The sequence below is a fragment of the Bufo bufo genome, chromosome 7 (assembly GCF_905171765.1).
Source record: "Bufo bufo chromosome 7, aBufBuf1.1, whole genome shotgun sequence".
Taxonomy (NCBI): Eukaryota; Metazoa; Chordata; class Amphibia; order Anura; family Bufonidae; genus Bufo; species Bufo bufo.
The window spans coordinates 95926878-95952047 of NC_053395.1; the positions used below are offsets into that span (position 1 = coordinate 95926878).

General features: G+C 42.3%; 1 protein-coding gene across 1 annotated transcript; it reads left to right on the plus strand.

Annotated features, from left to right (window-relative positions):
- Positions 1 to 15909: 15909 nt before the first annotated feature.
- On the plus strand, positions 15910 to 23497 carry LOC121008771. Its single transcript, XM_040441465.1, has 4 exons — positions 15910 to 15957; positions 17772 to 17964; positions 19999 to 20283; positions 23275 to 23497. Exons 1-4 carry the CDS (start codon positions 15910 to 15912, stop codon positions 23451 to 23453), a joined length of 705 nt encoding a protein of 234 aa, XP_040297399.1. The 3' UTR covers positions 23454 to 23497.
- Positions 23498 to 25170: the final 1673 nt, after the last annotated feature.

Consider the following 25170-nt stretch of genomic DNA (forward strand, 5'->3'; position numbering starts at 1 on the left):
GTGGCATCTTGGCAGCTGCACGCTTGACTTTTCTCAGTTCATGGGCAGTTATTTTGCGCCTTGGTTTTTCCACACGCTTCTTGCGACCCTGTTGACTATTTTGAATGAAACGCTTGATTGTTCGATGATCACGCTTCAGAAGCTTTGCAATTTTAAGAGTGCTGCATCCCTCTGCAAGATATCTCACTATTTTTGACTTTTCTGAGCCTGTCAAGTCCTTCTTTTGACCCATTTTGCCAAAGGAAAGGTGCCTAATAATTATGCACACCTAATATAGGGTGTTGATGTCATTAGACCACACCCCTTCTCATTACAGAGATACACATCACCTAATATGCTTAATTGGTAGTAGGCTTTCGAGCCTATACAGCTTGGAGTAAGACAACATGCATAAAGAGGATGATGTGGTCAAAATACTCATTTGCCTAATAATTCTGCACTCCCTGTAGTCTGCCTGCAGGAAATACACATGGCAGAGGAGACGGTGGGGTGGATGACTAGACCATGGATGCAGCACTCCTTCCACTCGGTTTTTTCATCTTCTGCGAGGGGAGTGAGTATATTAATACATCGGGATATAGATATTAAAATAGTAAAAACTGTCGTAGATAGGGAAGGTCGTTACATTCTTATGGATTGTTTACTAGAAGATAGAGCATGGATAATAGCAAATGTATATATACCGCCTCCCTTTAAAATAGATACTCTATTAAAAATTCATGACTTTGTGCTTAATGCAGGGGATAAATCACTGTTGGTGCTAAGGGATTTTAATAATATAATGGATGGGAAAATAGATAGATGTAGAATAGGGAACACTCAAGGAAATCACACGGGTTCTAAATTAAAAAGTATAACACAAGAACTGGGTTGGATTGATATTTGGAGGGTAATGCACCCAAAATTAAGGAAATATTCATGTTTTTCTAAAACGCACAAAACTTTATCACAGATTGACTTAGCCTTTACCAATAATAAAGGTGCACTAGATATTGAACGAGTAAACTACGGACAACGGGGGATTTCGGATCATAACCCCATTATTATAAACACGAAAATGGGTGGTGGGAAAAAAATAAGAGGTATGAATATAAACATAGGCTGGATAAATATGATGGGTGCCACGATATGGATTTTGTGCATATCGCCGGACCGCGATATGATCGCGCTCTCGGCGCGCACCATGGTTTCCTGAGCCGGCACAGTGGAGAAGGAGGGAGTCCCTCCCTCCCCACTGTGTGCGGCTGCCGCTGGCCACTAAGAACGGAGGAGGAGGAGAGGGACTTTGGCCACTGCGCCACCAATGAATGCCTGAATACCAATGTGCCGGCCATATCCCGTCCCCTATGACTGCACGCTGTGATCCTCGCGATTAACCCCTCAGTTGAGGGGTTAATCGCGCGTATCACAGCGTCCTGTCAGAGGTCGGGTGCCGGGAATGTTCTTCAGTCTCTGCATTGGGCAGTGGGCAGTTCCGATCGGTAGGCAGTGGGCAGTTCCGATCGGTTACCATGGCAGCCAGGAGTCACGCTACTGAAGTCCTGGCTGCGATGGTATGTTAGTGAGCAGCATTATACTCACGTGCGCCGTGGCCGCCAGTCGCTCCTTCTTCTGTCTGTGTGGCGCATTGCTAATGCTTATAGCATTAGCAATGCGCCGCACAGACCTATGAGAAGAAGGAGCGCCCGGCGGCCACGGCGCACGTGAGTATAATGCTGCTCACTAACATACCATCGCAGCCAGGACTTCAGTAGCGTCCTGGCTGCCATGGTAACCGATCGGACCCTTAGCATTACACTGCTGGGACTCCAATCGGAACTGCCCACTGCCACCAATGATGGGGGGGGAGGGGGACCCTGTGGCCACTGCCACCAATGATTAATACTGGGGAGGGAGGGGGGGTGGGTTTGAGTTACCAGAGGGGGCTGATAAGAGGGAGAGGCTGGGGGGCTGATCAGAGGCGGGGGGGCACATGAGAGGCTGGGGGGCGGATCAGGGACTGGGGGCACATGAGAGGCTGGCTGCCATAAAAGATAGCATTTTGGGGGGGGGGGGAACGAGGATGACAGGCAAATTTATAAGATTAGGCAGAGAGAGGCCAAACAAGTTATAAGAGCTTCTAAAGCACAGGCAGAAGAGAAATTCGCTCAGTCAGGGAAAAAAGGCGATAAGGCATTCTTCAGATACATAAATGAAAAAAGGAAACTAAAACAAGGAATTACCAAATTAAAAACAAAAGAAGGAATGGAAGAAGATAAAGAACTAGCTGACTGCCTCAATGAATACTTCTGTTCAGTTTTTACAAAGGAAAATGAAGGAGAAGGACCTCAGTTAGGAAAGAAGACTAATGAATCTTTTGATGCATGTGTCTTTACAGAGGAAGAGGTTCTAAGTCAGCTGTCTAAAATTAATACAAATAAGTCACAGGGGCCTGATGGGATGCACCCAAAGCTATTAAAAGAGCTCAGCGGTGAACTAGCAAAACCATTAACAGATTTATTTAACCAATCACTGGCAACAGGAGTCGTCCCGGAAGATTGGAAATTAGCAAATGTTGTGCCCATTCACAAGAAAGGTAGTAGGGAGAAATCGGGCAACTATAGGCCAGTAAGCCTCACATCAATAGTGGGGAAATTAATGGAAACCATACTTAAGGAGAGGATGGTGGAACATCTAAAATCCCATGGATTGAAAGATGAAAAACAGCATGGGTTTACTTCAGGGAGATCATGTCAAACTAATCTTATTGATTTTTTTGATTGGGTGACTAAAATAATAGATGGAGGAGGTGCAGTAGACATCACTTATCTAGACTTTAGTAAGGCTTTTGATACTGTCCCACATAGAAGGCTTATCAATAAATTGCAGTCTTTGGGCTTGGACTCCCATATTGTTGAATGGATTAGGCAGTGTCTGAGGGACAGGGTTGTAGTCAATGGAGTATATTCAGACCAAGGTCTTGTTACCAGTGGGGTACCTCAGGGATCTGTTCTGGGACCCATATTGTTTAATATCTTTATCAGCGAAATTGCAGAAGGCCTCGATGGTAAGGTGTGTCTTTTTGCTGTTGACACAAAGATTTGTAACAGGGTTGATGTTCCTGGAGGGATACACCAAATGGAAAAGGATTTAGGAAAACTAGAAGAATGGTCAAAAATCTGGCAACTAAAATTTAATGTTGATAAGTGCAAGATAATGCACCTGGGGCGTAAAAACCCAAGAGCAGAATATAAAATCAGTGATACAGTCCTAACCTCAGTATCTGAGGAAAGGGATTTAGGGATCATTATTTCAGAAGACTTAAAGGTAGGCAGACAATGTCATAGAGCAGCAGGAAATGCTAGCAGAATGCTTGGGTGTATAGGGAGAGGCATTACCAGTAGAAAGAGGGAGGTGCTCATGCCGCTCTACAGAGCACTAGTGAGACCTCATTTGGAGTATTGTGCGCAGTACTGGAGACCATATCTCCAGAAGGATATTGATACTTTGGAGAGAGTTCAGAGAAGAGCTACTAAACTGGTACATGGATTGCAGGATAAAACTTACTAGGAAAGATTAAAGGACCTTAACATGTATAGCTTGGAAGAAAGACGAGACAGAGGGGATATGATAGAAACTTTTAAATACATAAAGGGAATCAACAAGGTAAAAGAGGAGAGAATATTTAAAAGAAGAAAAACTGCTACAAGAGGACATAGTTTTAAATTAGAGGGGCAAAGGTTTAAAAGTAATATCAGGAAGTATTACTTTACTGAGAGAGTAGTGGATGCATGGAATAGCCTTCCTGCAGAAGTGGTAGCAAATACAGTGAGGAGTTTAAGCATGTATGGGATAGGCATAAGGCCATCCTTCATATAAGATAGGGCCAGGGGATATCCATAGTATTCAGTATATTGGGCAGACTAGATGGGCCGAATGGTTCTTATCTGCCGACACATTCTATGTTTCTATGCTGTTGTGTGCACAAAGCACAGAGCAGCAGGGAGAGTGTAAAGTCCTATTCACCCTAATAGAGCTCTATTAGGGTGAATATGACAAGGGTTCTAGCCCTTAAGGAGGCTAATAGTTATTAAATAAAAAGTAAAAAAAAAAAAAAAGTTTATGGAAAAATATTCCTTAATCTCTTCCAAGATTTTATCATGTGCACTAAGGGTGGGCGATATGGCCTAAAATCTATATTGTGATATAATTTTAAGCATGTGCGATATGCGATATATATCGCAATATATTGTTTTCTATATTTGGGGGGGGGCCCAAATATAGAAAACAATATATTGTGATATATATCGCATATCGCACATGCTTAAAATTATATCGCAATATAGATTTTAGGCCATATCGCCCACCCTTAGTGCACATGATAAAATCTTGGAAGAGATTAAGGAATATTTTTCCATAAATGAGGGCTCAGCGGAAATTAACATAGTTTGGGAGGCCGCAAAGGCCTTTATTAGAGGGATTATTATAAAATACACGGCAATATATAAAAAAAAAAATTAAGGGGGAAAATATTAGAATTAGAGCATGAAGCAGAAAGATATGAAAAAAAATATATTGGAAATCCTATAGAGCAAAACTATAAAGAATGGATAGATAAAGTCACCAAATTGGAAAACGAACTATTCTTGATGGCAGAACGACAAAAAGAGAACTCTGTGAGAGATGATTATATTCATGCGCATATACCAGGTAAAAAGCTAGCCGCACTGGTGGCAGCCCAGTCGAATAAAAACAGGTATATACACTGCTTGGTAGATAAATCTGGAAATAATGTCATTGAACAACCAAAAATAAATCCCCCGGTACAGACGGTATCCAGTTCGAGGTATATTCCCAATATAGAGAAATATTGATCCCGAAATTGCTTAAAATGTGGACTGTTTCGAGAGAAACAGGAAAACTGCCCGATTCCCAGAGGTAAGCATTAATCACTCTTATTTTAAAACCCGGGAAAAATCCAACTTTTCCAGACTCATATCGTCCCATCTCTCTGATTAATAAGGATAATAAGATATTAGCAAGAATACTGTCCGCTAGGCTCAGGGAGATGCTGCCGGTATTGATACATGAGGATCAAACGGGATTCATGTCGGGTAAAACAACAACTGAAAATATTATTAGATATTTTGTAAACACCCAGGTGGAACCGACAAACAGCGGTGAACGTATGATTCTAACTTTAGACGCCTCAAAAGCTTTTGACACCATAGAATGGCCATTTTTATAGTTACTATATACTGAAATATCCGCTAGATTGATAATGAATGGAGAGTATTCTGATAATATACCTATCGGCAGGTGGGTTAGGCAGGGTTGTCCTCTCTCCCCCCTGCTGTTCGCTATAGCTATGGAACCTCTAGCGGATAAGATCAGGCAAGATAGGGAGATAGTGGGCTTCAGGTATGGATCCCATGAGCAAAAAATTGCTTTATACGCTGACGACATTATGCTGTTTGTGGGTTCACACGGTTCACTTCCGAGAATCTTCCAGATATTTGAAAACTATAGTAAATATGCCGGACTTCAAATAAACTGGGCTAAATCGGACTGTATCCCAGTTGATCCTCTAAATAATAGATGAACCAGAAAATAGATGAACCAGTAAAATATCTAGGCATTCAAATTACCCCTAATCCCAAGGACTACTTACATCTAAACGTGCTCCCTAAAATACATGAAATAAGGAAGAAAGTAGAAATATGGAAAAAATTGCATGTATCAATGGCAGGGTGCATTTCACTGGTGAAAATGTGTATCTTACCCACTTTGAACTATATTATGTGGAATGCGCCAGTAAAAAATCCCAAGACAATTCTTAAAAGGATAGTGTCACGGGGTTCCTAAGGTGCACTCGGTCCCCCATTGCCCGCAGAACTGTTGCTTAGCTTTTGGAATGAGGTTCTGTGTTTGACCTCATTCCCAGGGCGGCTTTACTAGCTGGGTGGCTCCCTGCTCCTAGTCTGCCTTGAGCGCCGAGCTGATCACTCGGTGCTCGACTGGTTGGTCTGTCGGTCATGTGACGCTGGCCACGTCACATGACCCTCACTCCCCACTATAAATACAGGCAGCCTGCTGGCTACAGGTTGCCTGTTAATTTCTAGGTTCCTGGCTATTTGTTGGACTACTGAATATTTACCTGATCCTGTTCCCTGACGATCCTCTGCCTGCTCCTCCTGTACTGCGCATACATCCTGGTATTGTGACCTCGGCTCCCACCTGACTACTCTCTTAGGACTCCTCTTGTACTTCGCTACTCTCCTGGTATTTGACCCCGGCTTCTCCTGACCATTCTTTGCTTAATCCATTGTACAGTGTAGCTCTCTTGGTTCTGACCCGGTCCGTTCACGTTCCGTATTTTGTCTTGTCTGTCTTCCCTGCACATATCCTAAGTTAGGGACTGCCGTCCAGTTGTCCCCTGTCATCAGGACTCGTGAGGCAAGTAGGCAGGGCCAGGGGTGAGGGTGGAGCGCAGTGGTCACTACCCTTCCCCCTGTGTGTGTGTGGACGTGACCGTTACAGATTAACAGGCCCAATAACCACTGTATCATGAATCCTCTTACTACCCTGACTGACCATGTCTCTAACTTGACACAGAGGGTGCAGTAGCTAGGAGAGAAACTCCGTTCTTGTGAGTTAGGGCAAGGTTCTTCCACTCCTCTGTCCTCCAGTCCATATTTTGAACCCCAGATCAAGCTCCCAGAACCCTTTTCTGGAGACCGGAAGAGGTTTCTCTCCTTTAAGGAGAATTGCAAACTCTACTTCCGTTTGCGCCCCGTGTCCTCCGGTCCCGAGAGCCAACGCGTGGGGATTATCATTTCTCTACTACAGGGTGATCCCCAGGACTGGGCATTTTCGTTACCTCCTGGGGCCAGTTGTCTAACTTCTGTGGAGGGGTTTTTTCAGGCCCTGGGTACCCTCTATGATGAACCAGACAGGGCCCTGGTAGCCGAGACAGCTCTTAGGGCACTGGTTCAGGGCCATCGCCCTGCGGAGGAGTATTGCACCCAATTCAGACGGTGGTGTGTCCCCTCAGGATGGAATGAACCAGCCCTGAAGAGTCAGTTTAGGTCTGGTCTATCTGATAATTTAAAAGATCTATTGGTCAATTACCAAATTCCTGAGACCTTAGACGAGATGATGACCCTAGTTGTCCGACTTGACAGACGAGTTAGAGAGAGACGACAAGAACGACAGTTCTGTTCTCAGATAATGGTCCAGCCAGAGGCCTTTTCCAGGGACAACACTGAGGTCTCCACCGAGGAACCCATGCAGGTTGGCATGACCCGGGGTAATCTTCTTCGCAGACGCGGAGAGTGCTTCTACTGTGGAGATCCTGGCCATTGGATCAACAAGTGTCCTAAGAGGGACCTCTCTGACAAGTCTTCTAAGGCAAGACAACCTAAAGACCAGGTACACCCTGATTTTTCTAAAGGTAAGCTTTTGGTACCCATAACAATTTCTCTGGGGGTTAATAAGTGGCCGGGTAAGGCCTTTATTGACTCCGGTTCAGCGGCCAGCTTTATTGACTTTGAGTTTGCTTGTAAATTGGGTATTCCAATGTTTGCTTTACCTACACCTATCCATGTCATGGCTATTGATGCTACTCCCCTGATTGGTGGTACGGTGAGGTCATGTACCTCTGAAATTTCTCTGTCCGTGGGTGTGTGCCACTCTGAGAGATGTTCTCTTCTAGTCCTGGAGAACCTACCGGTTGAGGTGGTACTAGGGTTGCCTTGGCTCCGTTTACATAACCCCACCATTGATTGGTCCAAAGGAGAGTTGGTGAAATGGGGACCTAAGTGTGACTCATGCTTGTCCGTGGTCCAGGCTGGGGTTTCAGTAAGGTCTAATACATTACCCTCTGTTATTAAGGAATATTCTGATGTGTTCTCGTCCCTTACTCCAGAGGTTCTACCCCCCCCCATAGACCTTATGATTGCGCCATAGAGCTAATTGAGGGTGCCGAATTTCCTAAAGGTCGAATTTATAATCTTTTAGGGCCCGAACGCAAGGCTATGGAAGATTATATTAAGGAGAGCCTTGCTAAAGGGCATATTAGACCTTCAGTCTCTCCTATGGGAGCAGGGTTTTTCTTTGTTAAAAAGAAGGATGGTGGTCTTAGGCCTTGTATTGATTACCGGAGATTAAATAAAATCACTGTCCAAAATAGATACTCTCTCCCATTGATTCCGGATTTATTTAACCAGGTTTTGGGGGCAACCTGGTTTTCCAAGATTGACCTGAAAGGGGCATACAATCTAATCCGAATCAAGGAGGGAGACGAATGGAAGACAGCGTTCAATACTCCGATAGGACACTTTGAATATCAGGTGATGCCTTTTGAACTCAGCAATGCCCCAGCTGTGTTCCAAAACCTAATGAACGATATTCTTAGGGAGTTCTTAGGTAAATTTATTATTGTCTATCTTGACGACATTTTGATATTCTCTCCTGATTTCGAATCTCATGTGTCCCATGTCAAACAAGTATTAGAGGTGTTGAGAGAGAACCAGCTATCCGCTAAGCAAGAGAAATGTGTCTTTGGTGTACAGGAGATACTGTTTCTAGGGCATGTTTTGACTCCTCACGCCTTTAAGATGGATCCTGGTAAGGTTTTAGCAATTAAGGAATGGGTAAGGCCTTCATCCTTAAAGGCTTTACAACGGTTTTTGGGTTTCGCAAATTACTACCGTAAATTTATCATGAATTTTTCTGTAATTGCTAAGCCATTGACCGACCTTACTAAGAAAGGGGCGGATTTGGAGAATTGGTCTACCAAGGCCATTTCTTCATTTGAAACATTAAAAAAGGCATTTAGTAGCGCTCCCATTCTGATCCAGCCTGATCAGGAGAGACCCTTTATTGTGGAGGTGGATGCGTCCGAGGACGGCGCAGGAGCAGTCCTTTCACAAGGTCCTGCTAGCCTCACTAACCTGAGACCGTGTGCCTTCTTCTCTAGGAAATTCTCTCCCACGGAGAGAAACTACGACATAGGGAATAGGGAGCTGTTGGCCATTAAATGGGCATTTGAGGAGTGGAGACATTTTTTGGAGGGGGCAAGGCATCGAGTAACTGTTGTCACTGACCATAAAAACCTAATGTTTCTCGAGTCCGCTAAGAGGTTGAATCCCCGACAAGCCCGATGGGCTCTGTTTTTTACCCGTTTTGATTTCTCCATTACGTTCAGGCCGGGAAGTAAAAATGTGAAGGCAGACGCATTATCTCGGAGCTTCCATGCTTTTCAACCCACTGAGACGCCGCCTGAATCCATCCTACCAGCAAACATCTTCTTAGCGGCTCTAACCCAGGATATCTCGGCTCGCATTAAGGCTGAACAACATCTGGCACCGGCATCCACCCCAACAGATAAGTTGTTTGTTCCCGTACAATTTCGTCTCCAGCTGTTGGGTGAGTGTCACGATTCTGCCTTTTGTGGACATCCGGGTATTGAGGGCACTAAGGATCTGGTTTCTAGATCTTATTGGTGGCCCACTCTGACCAGGGATGTCAAGTCCTACGTGTCAGCCTGTGAGGTTTGTGCCAGGTCTAAGACACCTAGGACTCGCCCTGCTGGTAACCTACGACCCCTACCCATTCCCAGTAGACCCTGGTCCCATATCTCGATGGACTTTATAACTGACCTACCGCTGGCGGAGGGTAAGACTGTGGTTTGGGTAGTGGTCGATAGGTTTAGCAAGATGGTTCATTTCATTCCCCTGTCTAAACTTCCGAATGCTAAAACCCTGGCGTCTATTTTTGTGAGAGAGATTGTTCGTTTACATGGCATCCCGGAAAATATTGTTTCGGACAGGGGTGTGCAGTTTGTGTCCAAATTCTGGAGGGCCTTCTGTCAAAGATGTAAAATTTCGTTGTCTTTTTCTTCCGCCTACCATCCTGAGAGTAATGGGCAGACTGAACGCCTTAATCAGTCTGTGGAACAATTCCTGAGGTTGTATGTTGCTGATGACCAGCAATTATGGGTCAAATTCCTTCCGTTGGCTGAATTTGCTCTGAATAACCGTGTCAATTCTTCTGCTGGTGTCTCCCCTTTCTTTTGTAACCATGGTTTTCATCCCCGTTTTCATTCTGGGTCGTCCGTCTCCTCCTCTAACCCTGAAGCTGATAAACTCTCCTCCGAACTGTGCACAGTTTGGGCCCGGGTTCAATCGAACCTAGAAAAGGCTCAAAGTTCTCAAAAACTCAAGGCCGATAGGAGACGTTCAAGGGGGGTGAACTTTCAGGTTGGGGATAAAGTATGGTTGTCCTCCAAGAATCTATCTCTCAAGGTAGCTTCTAGAAAATTTGCTCCTCGTTTTATTGGACCATATAAGATCACGGAGGTGATTAACCCGGTATCATTTAGGTTGGAGCTGCCCGAGTCATTCCACATTCATAATGTGTTCCATAAATCTCTATTTAAAAAATATTTTGAACCGGTAGTACCATCGAAAGCCTCGCCTCCGCCGGTTCTTGTTAATGATGCTGTCGAGTATGTCGTGTCTAAAATAGTGGATGTCAGGAAGGTGCGTAACTCCTTGCAGTATCTGATTCACTGGAAGGGGTATGGACCTGAAGAGAGATCTTGGGTACCTGCCAGGGAGGTTCATGCTCCTAGACTGGTTCGTAAATTTCATTTAGAACACCCTGAAAAGCCATCGCCTGAAGTCTTGGGTCCGGTGGCCCCTCGTAAAAGGGGGGGTACTGTCACGGGGTTCCAAAGGTGCACTCGGTCCCCCATTGCCTGCAGAACTGTTGCTTAGCTTTTGGAATGAGGTTCTGTGTTTGACCTCATTCCCAGGGCGGCTTTACTAGCTGGGTGGCTCCCTGCTTCTAGTCTGCCTTGAGCGCCGAGCTGATCACTCGGTGCTCGACTGGTTGTTCTGTCGGTCATGTGACGCTGGCCACGTCACATGACCCTCACTCCCCACTATAAATACAGGCAGCCTGCTGGCTACAGGTTGCCTGTTAATTTCTAGGTTCCTGGCTATTTGTTGGACTACTGAATATTTACCTGATCCTGTTCCCTGACGATCCTCTGCCTGCTCCTCCTGTACTGCGCATACATCCTGGTATTGTGACCTCGGCTCCCACCTGACTACTCTCTTAGGACTCCTCTTGTACTTCGCTACTCTCCTGGTATTTGACCCCGGCTTCTCCTGACCATTCTTTGCTTAATCCATTGTACTGCGTAGCTCTCTTGGTTCTGACCCGGTCCGTTCATGTTCCGTATTTTGTCTTGTCTGTCTTCCCTGCACATATCCTAAGTTAGGGACTGCCGTCCAGTTGTCCCCTGTCATCAGGACTCGTGAGGCAAGTAGGCAGGGCCAGGGGTGAGGGTGGAGCGCAGTGGTCACTACCCTTCCCCCTGTGTGTGTGTGGACATGACCGTTACAGATAGTTTCCCTTCTGACGGACCTGATATGGTGTGGTAAAAAACCTAGAATAAGAACTCAAATCTTGTATATCTGAGAGAATGAGGGCAGATTATCCGCTCCGGACTTGGAACTTTATTTTTTTTCTGGCCATATCAGAAATGTGATAAATTGGAGTAATTCACAAAGATACAAAGCGATGCTAGAAGGGATCAACAAAAACTAGATAACTGCAATATTTTTCAACTGTTGGAAGCTGATATTTTGATACAACAGCAAACCAACAAAATACCATTATTTTTCTTATGGACCAAAATCTGGAAGGAGGTAAGAGATATGTGGTCCCATACGGGAGTGCACGAAGACACTATACTGTGGGACAACAGTCATCTCAGTGAATTAAAGTCAATTCAACAAGAAGTTTGGTGGAAAATGGAATTTACAAACTGGGACAGATGTGGAAGGAGGGAGATATAATCGGATACTCAAATCTCATAGAAATTTGTGGATTTGGAAGTAGAGATATGACCTTCTTTTACCTGCAACTGAAACAAGCTCTGCGGGCATCGTTAGGAAAGGGAACACACATATATACAACCTATAGCCAATATATCTAAACTAACTGCGGGCAAGAAGCTGATATCAAGGATATATCAACTTTTGTTATATCAGAAAGCAGTTAACTGTCTGCTGCATAAATGGCAAAAATTCTTTTCTCAGCAGACAGAGTTCTGGAAGAAGGCGATACAGGCAAAAAATGGGGTTTCACGTTATTTCTCTCATATGGTTATCCAATTTAACATATTATAACGACTATATTATTCCCCCAAAGACTTGATGAAATTCTATAAATTCAAAGATTTTAGTAATCTTAAAAAATGTGGACAGATAGGTGCTGATGATGTTCATATACTTTACTCAAGCAGAGAGATCCAAGAATTTTGGGGGAAGGTAAATGAAAGAATAGAGGCATATCATGGGTTTAGAGTCCCGGCAGAGTTTTAAATATGTATTCTTGGGGTAATGGATGGGATAGGCAACCTAAATCATAGAGAAAAAGCAACCAAACTTTTATTTTACACCAGGAAATGTATTATTGGTCGTTGGTGTATCAGTGTGTCACCCACGATCAAGGAATGGGAGAACCTGGCCAGAATCTCGATTGCTAGTGAGAGATTCCATCTGATATCGATAAAGAAAAGAACTAGATTTACTAGATTGTGGCAGGAATGGTTGAAATTAATATCCAAAAGAAGTTTGGGGTGGGATGGAGATTGGGGGGTGATGGCGGGGGACGAGGGAGGTAGGGAGGAGATGTGGGATTTTTTTTATTTTTTTTTGTCCCCACCAGGGGAATAGCAGGCATTGGGGTAAACTGGATGGGAAATATTAAACCGTATATTTACAATGTTTATAATGTAAAAACAAGAACATTTTGAAATGTTGATGTTTGTAATGAATTATCAAATAATAATAAAGATTTATAAATAAAATAAGTGTATTCATTTTATTATTTTCCCTTATAACATGGTTATAAGGAAAAATAATAGCATTCTTAAGACAGAATGCTTACTAAAATGTGGATTGAGGGGTTAAAAAAAAACAAAAAACTAACTCCTCTTATCCAATAGCATTCTTAATACAGAATGCTTACTAAAATGTTGATTGAGGGGTTAAAAAATTAACTCACCTTATCTAATTGATCGCGCAGCCGGCATAGTCTTCTTGCTTCTTCTTTCAGGACCTGCCAAAGGACCTTTGATGACGTAATCGCACTCAGTGGTAATCGCGCTAAGTGGTAATCACGCTCAGTGATGAGCTGCGTAAAGGCAGGTTCGAGCAAAGTGCGCCGGCCGGCGCATGCGCACTTCGCTTAACGAGGCCGCTGCCAGGAGTCCGCACGGGCGCATCAGGTTATACCTAGTGCGCACACGCGGGATCTGGCTGAGGAGAGCGGACGTTAGGGAGGTGGTGATGAACTGAGGTAGGCGGCTCTAATGAAAGGGAGGGCGGCGATTTCAATTCAGAAGGCGGTTTTGGGCACCAAAACGAGATGGCTGCAGCCGGGCACCCTGCATCATGAGACGTCGTCCCCTTGGACACATTTGTGACGTGAGTGACAGGTGATATAAACCTGTTTTATATGAATATAGAGCCACAGGCGCATTTGATAAGGTCACTTTAGGATTCAGTGTATTAGTAGGGACCTCGCCATATGTTTAGGTTATAGGCCTAAATTCTGATGACAGAATCCCTTTAAGAACCAGGCCATTTTTTGCAAATCTGACCAGTGTCACTTTAAGTGGTGATAACTTTAAAACGCTTTGACTTATCCAGGCCATTCTGAGATAGTTTTTTCGTCACATAATGTACTGCATGACACTCGGAAAATGAAGTAAAAAAAAATCATTTTTATTTATTAAAAAATACCAAATTTACCAAAAGAAAATAAAAAAAATTGCAAATTTTCAAGTTTCAATTTCTCTACTTCAATAATACATACTAATACCTCCAAAAATAGTTATTACTTTACATTCCCCATATGTCTACTTCATGTTTGGATCATTTTGGGAATGATATTTTATGTTTTGGGGATGTTACAAGGCTTAGAAGTTTAGAAGCAAATCTTGAAATTTTTCAGAAATTTTCAAAAACCTAATTTTTGGGACCAGTTCAGGTCTGAAGTCACTTTGTGAGGCTTACATAATAGAAACCACCCAAAAATTACCCTATTCTACAAACTACACCCCTCAAGGTATTCTAAACTGATTTTACAAACGTCGTTAACCCTTTAGGTGTTGCACGAGAGTTATTGGCAAATGGAGATGAAATTTAAGAATTTCTATTTTTTGGCAAATATTTCATTTTTATCAATTTTTTCCAGTAAAAAATCAAGGGTTAACAGCCAAACAAAATGCTATATTTATTGCCCCGATTCTGTAGCTTAAAGAAACACCCCATATGTGGCCGTAAACTACTGTACGGGCACACAGTAGAGCGTAGAGGGAAAGGTGCGCCGTATGGTTTTTGGAAGGCAGATTTTGCTGGACTGGTTTATTTACACCATGTCCCATTTGAAGCCCCCCTGATGCACCCCTAGAGTAGAAACTCCATAAAAGTGACACCATCTAAGAAACTACACCCCTCAAGGTATTCAAAACTGATTTTACAAACTTTGTTAACCTTTTAGGTGTTGCACAAGAGTTATTGGCAAATGGGGATGAAATTTCAGAATTTATTTTTTTTGCATAATTTTCTATTTTAACCCATTTTTTTCACTAACAAAGCAAGGGTTAACAGCCAAACTAGACTGTATCTTTATTGCTCTGACTCTGCCGTTTACAGAAACACCCCATATGTGGTCGTACACTACTGTACGGCCACACGGCGGGGCGTAGAGGGAAAGGAGCGCCGTGTGGTTTTTGGAGGGCTGATTTTTATGGACCGGTTTATTTACACCGTGTCCTGTTTTAACCCCCCTGATGCACCCCTGCAGGGCCGTAGATAATTTTTTTTCCTGGGGGGGGGGGGGTTCAGCTTTCTCAAATTATAAGACTTTATCTAGCAGACACACCAGGGTTTGAAAAAAATATAAATATACCAGCCATATCATTCCTAAACCAAACCTTTACCTTGAGCAATACCGATTTAGTTGTTTGACACCATATGGAAAAAACATGTTTTAAAAAGACTTGTAATTGGTACCTACCCACTGCACATTTTCAAAAAATACTTAGTAAAAATATGCAGCAGACACCAACCAAAAGTCTATTTAAAATAAACGAAAGTGGGCCCAAATCACCTGGACTGGAGCAAGAAAAACTGTAATTGTTGCACATATCAATCACTTAGATCTTTGCTTCTGTATTCTTAGGTTCTCTTAAAAATTGAAACATGGAATCTCATTGGTTGCCATGGGCAATTCTTTTTATTTCTTCAGTCTTGTGAATTTGGCCCAATACAGTTCAGAATATATAATGCAGGAGATATAACAAGCATCACTTACCAAAGTTATGACATATCTAGTTTCTTTTTTCTCTTAGCGAGCTCATCCAAAACATCCAGTGGTGTCACTGGTAGTGTTGAGCGGCATGTCCCATATTCGAATTCGCGAATATTCGAATGAATATTCGTAAAATATTCGCGAATATTCGAATTCGCTATTATTTCGCATATGCGATAATTCGAATTTTCGAATCGCATAATACATATTATGCGATACATTTAACATACTCCTCCCCGACAAGCGTCACTTCACTGTGTGGTTAGAATATACCATCGGATCTGAGTTTTCCATACGTTCGTGAAAACTCAGTTCCGACTGTATATTTTAACTACTGCGGCAGGGTTAATAGCATTTTTCAAATATTCGCCTAATCGCTGGCTGTTAGATAATTCGCCTATTTGATATATTCGTTTATTCGCTACATAACACCACCCAAGTTAATAATAGTGTGATGCGATTGTGCGCGCGCACTATAGGCGTGGTTTATCGCGAGTACGTCAGCTCCAGAGTGAATCTTCATGACAAGAGAAAATGGTGGGCAGCAAATTCCACGATGAAGAGGATGAACTCCTGCTAACTGTAAGTACAACACTTCATGTGATAACATTTTGAATGCATGTTCGAACCATATCTGTATAGTATAGTAATTATTAAGCAATAGTATATTTAAATATTCGCGCATGCGCAAGTATGCGAATATATTTACGCACTAAATATAACTATTTTTTATCATGTCTGTAATAAGTATTGTTTTGACATCACAGCACTTTGTAGCAAGTATGTATGTATGTATGGACAGCAAAGAAATATCATGCACATTGCATATACATTTTCCTGCCACACACACTGTATACCACACACTGCATACCACACACTGCATACCACACACTGCATACCACACACAAACACAAACACATAGGGCCAGATTTATCATTACTCTGACAGCTCACTCCACTTTCACATATGTCTAAAGTCAGTTTTAGCCAAGTCAGATTTATGATCGGCCCTTTAAGACTGTAATAAATGTGCTTTGACGGTAGCAGTTTATCCGTCAGTAAGCAGCTTTACAAAAGTCGCACGTCCTTACGAAAAAGTCGCATGTTCTATTAAAAACTCTCATAAGATAAGCATGGTCCTCACTGGAGTGAACTAGCGCATTTTTTTGCCACTTTTTTGCGACTTTTTAAATAGTCCCAATAATAAATGTGTCTAGAGATTCATTTACATAAGAAAACACACCCACTTTTATAAAACTGGCAAGCATAGTGCAGAGCAGGAAAAAGTCGCAAATTAGCGTTTGCGCATTTTCTTGCGACTTTTTCACTCCATTATTCTGACTTGAGCTAATGATAAATCTGGCCCCATGTCTTATTGGTCTGGAGAAAAATGTAACATTTCTTCCTGCCATTATTTGCTGGTTCATTTAGCGTTACCCAGGGTGCACCTCGGGGGGCGAACCAGATGTACACCCCATACCGTACCGTCACTTCACTAGACAGGTACATCTCTGCTCAGCTGGCCAATATCCGATTGCTCAGACCCCACACACATACAACAGGAAAACCATTTGATCTTATAACGTGAACATTAAATATAATATTTCCACCTTCTAAGGGCTCTTTCACACTTGCGTTGTTCTTTTTCGGCATAGAGTTCCGTCGTCGGGGCTCTATGTCGGAAAAATCCTGATCAGGATTATCCCAATGCATTCTGAATGGAGAGAAATCCGTTCAGGATGCATTAGGATGTCTTCAGTTCAGGACCGGAAATTTTTTGGCCGGAGAAAATACCGCAGCATGCTGCGCTTTTTGCTCCGGCCAAAAATCCTGAACACTTGCCGCAAGGTTGGATCCGGAATTAATGCCCATTGAAAGGCATTAATCCGGATCCGGCCTTAAGCTAAACGTCGTTTCGGCGCATTACCAGATCCGACGTTCAGCTTTTTCTGAATGGTTACCATGGCTGCCAGGACGCTAAAGTCCTGTCTGCCATGGTAAAGTGTAGTGGGGAGCGGGGGAGCAGCACACCCACCGTCCGCGCGGCCCCGACGCCAACCCGGAGCGCCCCGGGAGCCGCACGGGCGGCAAGAACACTGAACACTGCTCCCCCGCTCCCCACCACTACCATGGCAACCAGGACTTTAATAGCGTCCTGGCTGCCATAGTAACACTGAACGCATTTTGAAGACTGATCAGTCTTCAAATGCTTTCAGTTCACTTGCGGTGTTACGGATCCGGCGGGCACCTCCGGCAACGGAAGTGCACGCCGGATCCCAACAACGCAAGTGTGAAAGAGCCCTAACAAATACTTTTTGCTGTGTTTTGGATGATATTTATTAATAATCCTTGTATTTCCTAAATTTTGTAATACATGTTTGCATCTTTATCCTGCAGCGCATGTTGAAGAAGGGTTATGATCGGACCCGGAAGCAGGCCGAGAAGAGGGCGATCGTCGAGGGGGTCGTCAAGGTGTTACAAAAAAAAATTGGACGTAGCCACGACGAATTGCAAATTGTGAAGAAGTGGTCTGATTTTAAATGGAGGCACCCGGACTGGGTCAATGAGATCAGTCGCAGAGTCTGCCCTGGTACTTTTTTTTTTATCACCCGTTACAAATTATTACTTATTTTTACCTGTTGTGAAACATAGCAAATCATCCCTTTACCTCATACATCTCTCCCTTGCTGTGAGTGTATATATATATATATATATTTATCCACACAGCGCGGTAGTGATGTATGATGTAACCGGCTGATTTTGTACTTTGCACACACACATAATAATAAATATATGTGTGTGTGTATATCTAGATAAACAGCAATCATCAATCTGTATTTTTAGGCCCCTTTCACACGGACGGATTAGGTCCAGATACGTCCAGGGTGCGTTCAGTGAAACTCGCACTATTTTGCAAGAAAGTTGACTCAGTTTTATCTGCGATTGCGTTCAGTTTTTTTACACGCGGGTGCAATGCGTTTTGATGCTTTTTTCACGCGCGTGATAAAAAACTTAAGGTTTACAAACCACATCTCTTAGCAACCATCAGTGAAAAACGCATTGCACCCGCACTTGCTTGCGGATGCAATGCGTTTTTCACGCAGCCCTATTCACTTCTATGGGGCCAGGGCTGCTTGAAAAACGCAGAATATAGAACATGCTGCGATTTTCATGCAACGCAGAACTGAACTGAACGTGAAAAACAACGCTCATGTACACAGACCCATTGAAATGAATGGGTCAGGATTCAGTGTGGGTGCTATTCGTTCACGTCACGCATTGCACCCGCGCGGAAAACTCGCTTGTGTGAAAGGAGCCTTACAATAAAAGTCCCCGTCCATCATTACATTACATACATCCCCCACTTAGGTTAGTTTGACAATAGCGGCATGGACGTCGCCAGGCTGTTCAATCATGTGAACAGCTTGTCGGATCCGTCCTGCCGCTAGTGTACGTGTGGCCCCATACTACAGCTCCATCACCATTGACTTTCAAGGGATCGTGGCGTTATTCCTGGGCATGAACATCTGCAAACCATGCCGACATGTTGTAGTTTTATTCTGTGCACCTCTCGGCATGGTTTATCGTTGCAGCCTTGGTATGACGCCCCGTTCCCACTACAGTCAATGGGTTTGGAGCGGTATTCCTGAGCCACACGTACACTAGCGGCAGGACGGATACGAGGTTCCAGAGCTCTCTGCTGCTATTGTGAAAATAGCCTTACTTAGCATCTCTTATTAGTTCTGAGTTGTTTCTCTAAGGGCCCATTCACACGTGCTCAATTTCATAATTTATTTTTCTGAACTGACTTGAGGACCCATTCATCTCTAAGGGGGCCGCACGATGTGCGTCCAGTCTCCAGAAAAGCGGACCCGCACTTCTGGGTCCACATTTCAGTTCTTAAAAAAAAAAAGAACGAATATATTTTTGCACTAAATATAACTTCATCTTTTATGATGTCTGATTAGATATTCATCATTGTTGTAATAAGTATTGTTTTGCCATCACAGCACTTTTTCTGTAGCAAGTATGTATGTATAGACAGCAAAAAAATACCAAGCACATGCACATTGCATATACGTTTTCCTGCCACACACTGTATACCACACGCAAACACAAACATATAGTCTATTTATTAGTTTATGTCTTATTGGTCTGGAGAAAAATGCAAAATTTCTTCCTGCCATTATTTGCTGGTTCATTTAGCGTTACCCAGGGTGCACCACGGGGAGCCGAACCAGATGTACACCCCATACCGTACCGTCACTTCACTAGACAAGTACATCTCTGCTCAGCTGGCCAATATCCGATTGCTCAGACCCCACACACATACAACAGGAAAACCGTTTGATCTTATAACGTGAACATTAAATATAATATTTCCACCTTCTAACAAATACTTTTTGCTGTGTTTTGGATGATATTTATTAATAATCCTTGTATTATTGTCCTCAATTGAGGCCAAGAATAGTCATATTATATTATTGCCGTTGACGTGCGTTCTTCAAAATGCGGCACGCACATTGCCGGTCTCCTTTTCTTTTTTCTTTTTGTTTGGGTGGATATGAAAAACACATTACGGACGTTTAAATAGAGCCTAAATCCGAACGTTGTGTGATTACAGGGCTTCCAGTGCCAACGGTCCGCCACCGTATCACCACTGCGGATTTAGATGTGGTGGAGGTCTCCGCAGAGGAGGAGGAGGAGGATGAGCAGGCGGGCCCCTCCCACAGTCTTAAGGGTGCCACCAACCCACCTGATGTGGGGAATGATGTGGAGGTGGCAGCTGACGAGCCCGGACCCTCTGAAGAGCCGAAAACATCTGGCCCAGCTCCTGCTGAGGAGAATATCCCCACCCCAGCTCCTGATGAAGAGGATGAGGCGTTGGTTACCACCCCGCACCAGGAGGGTAAATATGTGCACACATCATTGTAATTATGTATACATCACATATTTAGAAACATTAACCCTCAGTACCCCATGCCCATTTTTACTTTAACGCTAATTTACATTTTTTCTTAAATATGAAAAAAGGTATCTATTTTTGTGCTAATAACTTTAAAACGAGTTTACTTTTCACGGGCATAGTTCTATCTTATCGTTACACATTGTACTTCATGACAGTGGTAAAATTTAGTCCAAATTTTAATGGCATCTTTGTACAAAAATTAACTAATCTAAAAAAATATTCGAAATAAAATTATATAATCAAAATAAAAATTTCACTTTATGCTACAATATAGATTAATAGAGATTAATTAAATTTATAAGTTTACAATCGCCATATGCATATATCATGTTTAGATCATTTATTAACTGAAATATAATTCAATAACAGTTTGGTTATGCAGTCACTTTTTGTGGCCTACATAGTGTCAGCGACAAATAAATAACCCCATTTCAGAAACCACACACCCTCTATTTAATCCAAATTGATTCTATAAAGTCTGTTAACGATTTAATTGTCCAACGGTAATCTATTAAAATGTTAAAAAATCTAAATAATTTGAACAAATTATAAATTACAAACTATTTGATTTGAAAACATTGTAGTGTTTAAATCATAAAAAAATCTTAAACGTATTACACAGAATATGTATATTTACAAACAGTTGTGCACAAAAACCTTAACTTTGGTCGCACAGCAGGCTTCAGACTGCAGAGCACAATATGGCTTTAGGCTAGAGGATTTAGATTAATGGTAATTGGGAGCTATGTCGCATGTAAATAGAAGACACCCTTATGTGACCCTAGAGTTGAAAACAAAACAAAGTGACTCAATTAGGCAAACTACACCCCTCAATGAATATACTAAGCAATTAGATCAATCCGCAATTTTACATAATGAGGCAACGATTGTCTTTTAAAAAAACTGTTCAAATTGAATAAGAAAAAAAAGGAATTTACACACAGTTTTTTATTAAACAAGTGGTTACAGGACTAAATGCACCCCACATTTAGTTCCACTTTTCGCCTATAATTCACCTGAACACCACCACATATGTGAATTTATTTCATTGGCTGTAGAGTTGTAACAGCCAATATCAGCGCTTGCATGGGAACAAAACACTGGTGTCCCCTGCTTCACCTCTAAGGAGACAGGTGCTGTCGTACAGTCTTTTTTAGCATTCATCACCTCCACATGACACCTCCTTACCCCCCCCCCCCTTCAGCTACATAGCAGCAATGATTATGTCTTTGTAATATGTCCAATAGGAGAGATCTAGACAGCAGGTGTTTGCCAAAAACTTGAAAAGGCCTTATTTTATATAATTGGCCAGCTGCTCTGGACTAGTAGATCAGCTATTAGACCACGGTTAATGAGCCATTTTGTCCCCAGGGCAAATATTTTTTATTTGGCATAAAAATAGTACGGAGCAATTTTGAAAGTCATGAAACACTGCACCCTACAATTATATAGCAGGTGATGAAGATTATAAAAGTAACAATAATAATGGGACAACAAAAACCACAGTAATATCAAACAGCCATGCACAAGAACTCTTTAATCTACATAAACTAATATTATACACTCACCTAAAGAATTATTAGGAACACCATACTAATACGGTGTTGGACCCCCTTTTGCCTTCAGAACTGCCTTAATTCTACGTGGCATTGATTCAACAAGGTGCTGATAGCATTCTTTAGAAATGTTGGCCCATATTGATAGGATAGCATCTTGCAGTTGAGAGAGATTTGAGGGATGCACATCCAGGGCACGACGCTCCCGTTCCACCACATCCCAAAGATGCTCTATTGGGTTGAGATCTGGTGACTGGGGGCCATTTTAGTACAGTGAACTCATTGTCATGTTCAAGAAACCAATTTGAAATGATTTGAGCTTTGTGACATGGTGCATTATCCTTCTGGAAGTAGCCATCAGAGGATGGGTACATGGTGGTCATGAAGGGATGGACATGGTCAGAAACAATGCCCAATTGGCACTAAGAGGCCTAAAGTGTGCCCAGAAAACATCCCCCACACCATTACACCACCACCACCAGCCTGCACAGTGGTAACAAGGCATGATGGATACATGTTCTCATTCTGTTTACGCCAAATTCGGACTCTACCATTTGAATGTCTCAACAGAAATCGAGACTCATCAGACCAGGCAACATTTTTCCAGTCTTCAACAGTACAATTTTGGTGAGCTCGTGCAAATTGTAGCCTCTTTTTCCTATTTGTAGTGGAGATGAGTGGTACCCGGTGGGGTCTTCTGCTTTTGTAGCCCATCCGCCTCAAGGTTGTGCGTGTTGTGGCTTCACAAATGCTTTGCTGCATACCTCGGTTGTAACGAGTGGTTATTTCAGTCAAAGTTGCTCTTCTGTCAGCTTGAATCAGTCGGCCCATTCTCCTCTGACCTCTAACATCCACAAGGCATTTTTGCCCACGGACTGCCGCATACTGGATGTTTTTCCCTTTTCACACCATTCTTTGTAAACCCTAGAAATGGTTGTGCGTGAAAATCCCAGTAACTGAGCAGATTGTGAAATACTCAGACCGGCCTGTCTGGCACCAACAACCATGCCACGCTCAAAATTGCTTAAATCACCTTTCTTTCCCATTCTGACATTCAGTTTGGAGTTCAGGAGATTGTCTTGACCAGGACCACACCCCTAAATGCATTGAAGCAGCTGATTGGTTGACTAGATAATTGCATTAATGAGAAATAGAACAGGTGTTCCTAATAATTCTTTAGGTGAGTGTATAACACAACAAATTTAATTTAAAACTACTAAAATGTCACTAAATAATCTAATATATAACTACATTTATTATGGTATACTTTAAAAATGACACTCAAATTCTCTGCACTTAACTACATACTACACAAAATTCAATAAATGACTATCATTGTTAATTGATATATTTATTTTTTGTGTTTTCATAACAGTAATCAAGAAAATTGCAACGAAAATTGCTAAAATGAAAGAGAGGCATCGGAAAACAGTCATGGAATTCCGAGCCCACATCAGAAAATCCCAGAAGATGCTGCAGGAATTCCATGACCAATATGGAGAGGACCTGAAGGAACTCACAGGCTTGCAGGAACAACTGCAAAACTTGCCTTAAACTTATTCAAATTTTTTTTTTATTAAAAAAGTTTTCTTCAGTTAGATTGATTCCATACTTATTTTTCTATAAGGTTATGTTTTTGTCTAATTTTAACTGCAGACTTATCAGTAAAGGAGCCTTTAGTCCACGTTCAAAGTCAGCAGGGTTCGGACAGACAACAGCAGTAGGTACATCTTAACAGTCTAGTATAAGGCCTACACATAAATAAGTTTTTTCATGACAGCAGCAGCAGGTAGTGTTGTATTATGAGGCATATACATAACAAATAGACTTGATCAAGACAGCAGCAGCAGGTAGAGCCAACGTATTCTGAGGGCTACAAGTCACCTTTAAATGTACAGCAGCAGCAGGTATTTATAGTGTTGTATTATGAGGTATATACATAACAAATCAACTTGATCAGGACAGCAGCAGTAGGTAGAGCTAACGTTATATTCTGAGGCATACAAGTCAGCTTCATCTGGACAGCAGCAGTAGGTAAAGTTAACATTTTAGGTTGATTAGTAAATTGAAAAATCAACTTTATCAGGACAGCTGACGGTGTTGTATAAGGACTTCACATAGCTACAAAGGACAAACAACTAGCTTGACATAACTCTGTATGATCATGACAGACAGCATCTGCAGCTGGTAGATATTAACGGTCGAGTATAAGACCTAAACATATCTCATCCTAACTCAGCAGGACAGGCAGCAGCGGGTAATGTGGATTCTCAAAAGGCTGAATGCTAACTCGCAGTGATCAGAACAGACAGCAGCAGAATCCGCAGTAGGTAGATATTAACCACCTCAGCCCCCCTAGCTTAAACACCCTTAATGACCAGGCCACTTTTTACACTTTTGCACTACACTACTTTCACCGTTTATTGCTCGGTCATGCAACTTACCACCCAAATGAATTGTACCTCCTTTTCTTCTCACTAATAGAGCTTTCATTTGGTGGTATTTCATTGCTGCTGACATTTTTACTTTTTTTGTTATTAATCGAAATTTAACGATTTTTTTGCAAAAAAATGACATTTTTCACTTTCAGTTGTAAAATTTTGCAAAAAAAAAAGACATCCATATATACATTTTTCTCTAAATTTATTGTTCTACATGTCTTTGATAAAAAAAAAATGTTTGGGTAAAAAAAAAATGGTTTGGGTAAAAGTTATAGCGTTTACAAACTATGGTACAAAAATGTGAATTTCCGCTTTTTGAAGCAGCTCTGACTTTCTGAGCACCTGACATGTTTCCTGAGGTTCTACAATGCCCAGACAGTACAAACACCCCACAAATGACCCCATTTCGGAAAGTAGACACCCTAAGGTATTCGCTCATGGGCATAGAGAGTTCATAGAACTTTTTATTTTTTGTCACAAGTTAGCGGAAAATGATGATATGATTTTATGACAGGGGGGTGATCAGGGAGTCTATATGGAGTGATCACCCCCTTGTCATTGATCACCCCCCTATAAGGCTCCATTCAGATGTCCGTATGTGTTTTGCGGATCCGATCCGTGGATCCGTAAAAAACATACGGACATCTGAATGGAGCCTTACAGGGGGGTGATCAATGACAGGGGGGTGATCAATGACAGGGGGTGATCAGGGAGTCTATATGGGGTGATCACCCCCTTGTCATTGATCACCCCCCTATAAGGCTCCATTCAGATGTCCGTATGTGTTTTGCGGATCCGATCCATGTATCCGTGGATCCGTAAAAAACATA